Genomic DNA, 8,033 nt, shown 5'->3' with positions numbered 1-8,033 from the left:
AAGGCGTGGGAAGCTTTTGTGTAATTAAGATTTTTGCTTTCCTTTTTCAAGAGCTGCAGACATATAGCCTTGTTCTCCAAGACGTTCTCATGATATCATGTCTTGAACTTTAACCCAGAAGTTGGGAAATGAAACACAGTTTCCCCTTTTTTTAGGGCAAACCAAAAGAAAATAAAACTGCAAGGGGTTTTTTCTCCCCCCTTTCCCAAACAAATTTTTGTTTGCTTCTGAATTTATTCTGATGCTGGTTCCATACTTTCTCTTTGGGGGGAAATGCAGAACTGGTCTGCCTGTGGCTGGGAGAAGACTTTTTCTTTCCTTCTGGGGGACAAAGCAGAGCTAAAAGGTCTATTTCTCTGAGCGTTGCTACTTTGGAGCCGTGTCCAGTGGCAGACTACGTGAGAAATGACTCCCTCAAACTGCTCCGTCCACAGCGACGTGATGGAAATATTGGTGACCACCCTGCTGATGCTGGAGTTCGGGCTGGGTCTGCTGGCCAACGCCATTGCCCTATGGACCTTCTTCTTCCGCCTCAAGGTGTGGAAGCCTTATGTAGTCTACCTATTCAACCTGGTCATGGCCGACCTCCTGCTGACCATCTGCCTGCCCTTCCACATCACCTTCTACCTGAGACACAAGAAGTGGAGCTCTGGACGCACGTCCTGCCAAGCTCTGCTCTTCCTGCTGTCCCTCAGCCGTGGGGTAGGAGTCGCCTTCCTGACCGCTGTGGCCTTGGATCGCTACTTCCGAGTGGTCCACCCTCGGCTTAAGGTCAACCTCCTCTCACCTCGGTGGGCCCGGGCCATTTCAGGCTGTGTCTGGCTTCTCATGATGGCCCTCACCCACCAAAGCCTATTTGTCCCCAAGGCTGCAAGGAACACGACAGAATGCCGCAGCTTCTACCCCAGGGAGGACTTCTCCTTTGGTGTCATCTGGAAGGAGTCTCTCTTCCTCCTCCAGTTTGTCCTGCCCTTCGGCCTCATCTTGTTCTGCAATGCTGCCATCATCAGGACGCTCCGGAAGAGGATCCGAGACCCGGAGAAGCAGCCAAAGCTGCAGAGAGCCAAGGCCTTGGTCACCGTGGTGGTGGTGCTGTTCGGGCTCTGCTTTTTGCCCAGCTTCCTGGCTAGGATCTTGATGGACGTCTTCCGGAGGTCAGACAGCTGCAGGATGCGGAGGGTGGTGGAGCACACCTCAGACGTGGCCAGCAGCCTCACCTACCTCAACAGCGTCCTCAACCCCATGGTCTACTGCTTCTCCAACCCAACTTTCCGTTACTCCTACAGAAAAGTCTTCAACACTCTCCGGGGCAGAGGGCAAGAAGCAGAGCCTCGGGTTGCTGACCTCAAAGACTCGTACTCCTGAGGATGGAGCCCTTTCTCAATGCCCTTTCCTGTGAGAACTACTCGGGCTTTAGATGGCAGTAATTACTATCCTGGGGCTCTGAAGGAAGAGGGGCCCCGGACCAGGACAAAGCCACTGGCAGGACTGCTGCAGGTTTTACGGTAGACTGTGTTTACCAGGATTGCCTTCTGTTATTTCACGTTACAAAGCAGCAAAGCAAATTCAAAGCCAGAGCCACCTTCATACCAAGCTATGACACAGCTTAAATGGCTACATTGAAAACCCGGTGGTTAGTACATATCCATATTTAAGGAAATATAACTTGATGGGTCAGTCCCGGATGAGAAGGCTGGAGAGCTGGTGTATCCCTCTCGGTCTGTCCTTGGCAAGTCATTTTCATTTTGTATGCTTCAGTTTACAAGAGCAAAAAAGTCTACGCATTCTTCCCAGCTCTGTACAGACTGTGATCATTAGCATGGGAAGTGGGGACTCTGAAAAGAAGTTCCAGTTATGTAAGTTATTGTATCCCCTGCTCAGCCTGACTTAGCACATAACTGCTTTAATTACATAAAATGTTGCTTTATTTTTATAGATCGTGTTATGTCAAAGATAGCTCAGTTAGCTCCCTACTTTATTAAAAGTAATTCCCCAAAAATGCCTCTAGAATTCTTTTGTTTAAGTTTGAATATCCAGAAGCCCTTGGAGCTTACCTAGCTTCCCCTGCCCTAAAATAGAAGTCACAGCACTTCTTGTCCCCTGGGAGACAAGCACAGCACGATACACCAAATTCACGTCAAATGAGACTTTCCGACCCTGTGCCGCTGGTGGCGTGGGGACTCACAGAGAGGGGCTCTCGGGAATATTGGGACCCTCACCGCAGAGGAGCGGAGTGTGGCCTCCAACCCGTGATCCCAGGCCCTCCTGTGTCTTTTCATTTATTCCCCTTAAATCATGCCCCAAACTGGTAGCTCATGAGGTAACAAGGGTTTCTAAGTCACTTTCCTAACTGCCTTATCGCTCATTTTCTTTCAAACCTGGAAGGATGGTGCCTTAGCCATCTAGTGCTGCTGTAACAGAAATACCACAAGTGGATGGCTTTAACAAAGAGAAGTCTATTCTCTCACAGTCTAATAGGCTAGGAGTCTAAATTCAGGGAGCCAGTTCCAGGGGAAGGCTTTCTCTTTCTATTGTTTCTGGGGGAAGGCCTTGGCCATCAATCTTCCCCTGGTCTAGGAGCCTCTCAGCGCAGGGACCCCAGATCTAACGGACACGCTCTGCTCCCTGCTCTGCTTTCTTGGTGATAGGAGGTCCCTCTGTCTCTCTGCTTGCTTCTCTGTTTTATATCTCAAAAGAGATTGGCTCAAAATACAGCTTAATCCTGTACATTTCAGCCTGCCTCTTTAACATAGCGGCTTCTAATCCTGCCTCGTTAACATCATAGAGGTAGAATTTACAACACGTAGGCAAATCACAGCAGATGACAAAATGGTGGACAATCACACAGTACTGGGAATCTTGGCCCAGCCAAGTTGACACACATTTTGGGGGACACGATTCAATCCAGGACAGATGGTTAGGGCCAGCAGGCGTTCAGCAAAGTGTCCCAAGAAGGAAGGACCTAATTTGCAACGTCTCTGGTCTCAGCGTTCACCCTCCCTGAGTGCTTGCCTGCGTGGTCCACACGGAGCAGCTGGGGCTGTTGGTGGAGTGTAGTACTATCTCTGGGTTTGATTTTGGGTTAAAAACCAGTGGCATTGGGCAACATAAAACGGCAGGACAATTTCCCACCTTGAAGCTGCTTACCCACCAGGTTGATTCCTTTTCAGAACCAAAGGTGACATCTGGGGAGGGGCGGATGGCCCAGTAAGTAAGGTAAGCACAGGCTTACTTGTACGTAGTTACTAATCTGTAGTGAACAATTTCACATGGAAGCCCATGTGAAATTGTTCATTACAGATTAGTAAGCACAACTAAGCCTGTGCTTACCTTGCTGACTGTGTCATATGTCCCTGTCAGGGACTATAAATTTGAAAAGAGGCTTTGATTCTGTAGGAAGGTGCTGTTGGGTTGGGAGGGAGACAGATGCCAGCCATACCTAGAAGCAGAACCTTTCTTGTGGTGAAAAATGTAAAACTGTTCACCACAGCTGATCTGGGTCCCAGGTGGCTCAGTGGTTAAAAGCTGAGGCTGCTAACCAAAAGGTTGGCAGTTCGAATCCCCCAGCCGTTCTGTGGAAACCCTATGAGGCAATTCTGTCATGTAAGGTCACTATGAGTCGGAACCAACTCTACCACAAGGGTTTTTTTGTTCTATTTTTGGATGATCTGGTAAGCACTGTGCTTACCTTGCCTCTTGGATAATCCACCCCTGAGTCTGTGTGTGTGCTTGTGTGCATGTGTGCGTGTGTGCGTGTGTGTGTGTGTGAAATCTGCTGGACAAAGACAGCAGGACTTGTTTGGCAGTTTCCAGGGGAAAGTGAATTCCATTCTCGATACACGGCTCTCTTCTCGGCTTCTGTTTCCTCCTAGTGAATCTAGTTTCTAGGGGCCTGGGAGCACAATGTGACCAGCTGGAGGTGTGCAAAGCCTGAGTAAGACTGTCTGCCTGAACACATTCTCTGCGGGGCCTGCGTCCTTCTCTCTCAACTGAAAAGAAACGTCCCTGCTTTCACCTCTCATCTCATGGCACAGGCAGTTGTGAGGGCAGCTCTTTCTAATCTAACGTTTTAACGGGATCATTTTCCATATGATGACAAGCTCTGCGTGAGCATTTTTGGCTGTTTTCTGTAATTGTGGGAAAATATACATCCCATGAAACTGACCATTTTAGCCACTTCTGAGCGCACCATTTGGTGGTGTTCATTGCATTCACGGTGCTCTGTGGCCATAACTACTACTTTCAGGCCTTTTTTTATCACCCACACAGAGACTGTGCCCCGAACAACAACCCCCCTCCCCCAGCCCCTGGGCACCCCACCCTACCCTCTGGTTCTAGGGATTTGCTCGTTGTAGCTGTCTTATACACGTGGGGTAACACGTGTGTCCCTTTGTGTCCGGCTTATCTCACTCAGCCTAATGTCTTATGAGCATTCCTGACTTGACCACATATGACGTATCCACAAGGCGTTTCTTAACGAGTTTGCTGATCTTGGACGTGTAGACCCGTAACCCCGTGGGATGTGAAATCACCAGTGATCTGACAGCCATCACTGAGCAGGGCAGCCCTCGGTGGGGAAAAACCCAGCCCAGTGCTGCCCTAGCGGGAGTTATGGGGGCCTCAGGCCCTCTGGAGCATGTGCGCCCCCTTGTGGCTGTTTGCATTGAGCTTGCTCTTTCCCCAGGAAGGCTCAGCTAGGTACTCTCCACCTCTGCCCGGCTCAAATTTTTAGCCTAGCAAATCCTGCTAATCTTTAGGGAAAGTCTCCACACAGTATCGCAGCCACTCTGAGACTCTCGGTGGAGATGCCGAGTCTCCTGGGGAGTGGCTGGCCCTCCTCCGCTCCCCAGGGTGCCTAACACAGCACTGCAGGCCTAGGGCATCAGGGTGGGGCAAATGATTGAGCACTCGACTGCTAACCAAAAGGCTGGCTGTTCAAACCCACCCAGGGGCACCTCGGAAGAAAGGCCTGGTGATCTGATTCTGAAAGGTCACGGTCACAAACACCCTGTGGAGCAGTTCTACTATGCACACATCAGAGTTGCCATGGGTCAGAATCGGCTCAACAACAACTGGCTTGGTTAGGACATCCCAGAACTTGTAAAAAGCACAGATACCTGGGCCCAACCCCGAATCTGCGAAGGGCATGGGCACCGGCATTCTCTGAAGCCCCCTCGTTAACTCCAGTGTGCAGCTAGGGCCAAGTCACCAGGCTGGCCGCCAAGAGCACAGTCTTCGGAGACGAGATGCCGCCCCATCACTTCCCAGCTTTGTGACCTTGGATGAGTCACCTGTCTGCTCTGAGTTTCCCTCACCTGTAAAATGAGAATAATGAAAGCCTTTCTCGTGGGATTATTGTGGGGACCAATTAAAACAAGACAAAGATGATTAGCACAGAGTCTGGCACGTGATAGACATTCAGTAAACAAGACTTGGTCGCTGTCATTAGGTACCGCCAAGTCGGCTCTAACTCATAGTGACCCTGCGTACAACAGCCCGGTTCAACAGTAACAGGGTTGGTTAAGAGTTTGCTGGTGTTAAATTGGAGTCCCTGGGTGGTGCAGTTAACAGTTAACGCGCAGCCAAAAGCCTGAAGCTTCAGGTCTGCCCAGAAGCACCTCAGATCAAAGGTCTGGCCGTCAAAGTCCAACAAATCAGTCCTTGAAAACCCTCTAGAGCACAGCTCTACTCTGACACGTGGGGATGCCAGGAGTCTAGTCGATGTGACGACAACTGGTTTATTGTTAAATCGTTGCTTTTGTTCCCTTGTCTTCATTTACCCCCAGCCAGGCTTTGGGGACAGTTTCCACCTGCACACCCTCAGCTCAGAACAGAGCACACAGCAGGGCCTCCACGAACTGGACCCTGAAAAGATTCTGTTGAGTTGAAGGTTGGTTATCACTACCTCTTTCTAGTAAATTCTTCTTGGACCTTTTGTAAAGATTTTATGACTCAACTTTCACTCCACACACCCGGGAAAGGGGGGAATATGTTTGCATGTTCGCGGGTAGGATCATGAGAACAGCCCGTTCGTTATCCTAAACATTTCTTTCACATTTGCTCCGACTAAAGAAACACCTGCCATACTGCAGTCGAGTGGTTTTCTTCTTGGGAGAGCGTGGAACGAATAGGTTCTTCTTCCCCAAATGATTTTCTCCGAACAGGGAAATGACTCAGAAGGAAAGTGTGTGCAGACGCTGGGTCTCAGGAACCACAACCATTTTGCTGTGTGTATCAATCTTCAGTTTCTTTTCTCCCATGACTCATTTCTTGTAAGACAGCAGGGACTCGACGTTACCTGTGAGCCTGGCAGATTCAAGCCCTCTCTGAATTTCAGCATACCTACTAAGAAGAAGCCCAAATTTTAACTTGAGGGGTACAGTTCTCTCCCTTCTTCCACTCGTGCTACAGCTGTTTTTGAATTCTGACTGTTCATCTTGTCATTTCTCCATCAAAAATCATGGACTGAACTGTGTCCCCCGAAAATATGTGTATCAATTTGCCTATGCCACTAGTCCCAGTATTGTGTGATTTCCACCTTTTTCTTATCTGATGAGATTTTCCCAGGTGTGGTAAATCCTGCCATCATGATAATGAGATAGATTAGTGGCAGTTACACTGATGAGATCTACAAGATTAGATTTTGTCTTAAGTCAGTCTCTCTTGAGATATAAAAGAGAGAAGTGAGAAGAGAGACTTGGGGACCTCATACCACCAAGAAAGCAGCACCAGGAGCAGAGTGCATCCCAACCAATCAAACCAAATCCATTGCCATCGAGTTGACCCCCGACTCGTGGCAACCCCATATGACAGTCCCGATGTGACAGAGTAGTACTGGGAAGAGGAGACCCCTGTATCTGAGATTGGGAATAAGAAATCTCTGTATCTGAGGCCTGGGAAGTCATGATTGAGCCAATGACTCATTCATGGCATCACCACACCACACTCTAATGCCTGGAGATGTCACACAATTTTAATTTTTACACCCTGGTTCTTATTGAGACCAGAGGCCATGGGATAAGTGGATTCTGCCGAATAACTGTTACCGGGAGTCCCTGGGTGATGCAAATGGTTAACGCAGTCAGTTGCTAACTGGGTTTGAGGTTCAAGTCCATCCAGGGGTGCCTCGGAAGAAAGGTCCGCTGACTGCTTCTGAAAAACCAGCCATTGAAAACCCTTTGGAGCACAGAGTGAAACATTTCCCAGTCTCGTGCCGTCTTCGCGATCATGGATATGATCCAGTCCCCTGTGGTTGCCGTTATATATTTTGAGTGCCTTCCAGCCTAGGGGGCTCATCTCCCAGCACTGTATCGGACAGTATTTTCTTGGGATCCATAGGGTTTTCTATGCTTGACTTTCTGAAGTAGATTGCCAGGCCTTTCTTCCTGGCCTTCTTAGCCTGGAAGCTCCACTGAAGCCTGTCCACCATGGGTGACCCTGCTGGTATTTGAAATACTGGTGGCCTAGCTTCCAGCATCACAACACAGAAGCCACCACAGTTTGACATGTGACAGACATGGTGGCTTCAGGCCTTGGCCTGAGTTTCCTTCAGCTCTGCTCTTTAGCAGTGGGACGTGGCACAGTACCACACGAAGTTGATTTTTTTCATCCAAAAAGCCAAAAGAATGGCACCTTCTGCAGGGCAAAGTCAAGATGACTGAACTACACAGGAAAGGACTTTGCAAAAGGAAAGCTCCCTGGGAAAGTGGGGGGACCCCTCAGCACTGTGGTAACATACCATCCCCCAGGCAGGGTGGTGCCCATGTTTCCCTCCTATACCCCCAGGAGGTGATAACATCTCTCCACAGGTACCCCCCCACCAATACCTCTCAATGAAAAGGGGACCCTTATGGATGATAGTGCGTGGGCTGTGATCATAAAACAGAGGAGCAAGGAAGGGTGAAATACTACTTCATCTCTCCTCATACCCCGTGGGTGGGGGCATCTCTCCTCCCTCCTCCAAGCATCTTCTAAAGCTGCCTTTACACAGGAACTGCTGCCTACCCATTCTCGTCCTTCACGTCTGTCCAAGG

General features: G+C 49.3%; 1 protein-coding gene across 1 annotated transcript; it reads left to right on the top strand.

The window, feature by feature from the left end:
* The first annotated feature begins 263 nt into the window (after positions 1-263).
* On the top strand, positions 264-1,988 carry GPR31 (G protein-coupled receptor 31). The gene has a single exon (XM_049875716.1). It carries the CDS (start codon positions 406-408, stop codon positions 1,363-1,365), a length of 960 nt encoding a protein of 319 aa, XP_049731673.1. The 5' UTR covers positions 264-405; the 3' UTR covers positions 1,366-1,988.
* The last annotated feature ends 6,045 nt before the right edge of the window (positions 1,989-8,033 follow it).

Source organism: Elephas maximus, chromosome 1 (assembly GCF_024166365.1).
Source record: "Elephas maximus indicus isolate mEleMax1 chromosome 1, mEleMax1 primary haplotype, whole genome shotgun sequence".
NCBI classification, from domain to species: Eukaryota; Metazoa; Chordata; class Mammalia; order Proboscidea; family Elephantidae; genus Elephas; species Elephas maximus.
Note: the sequence above shows the minus strand (reverse complement) of the source record. Positions and strands in the feature narration are given on the sequence as shown.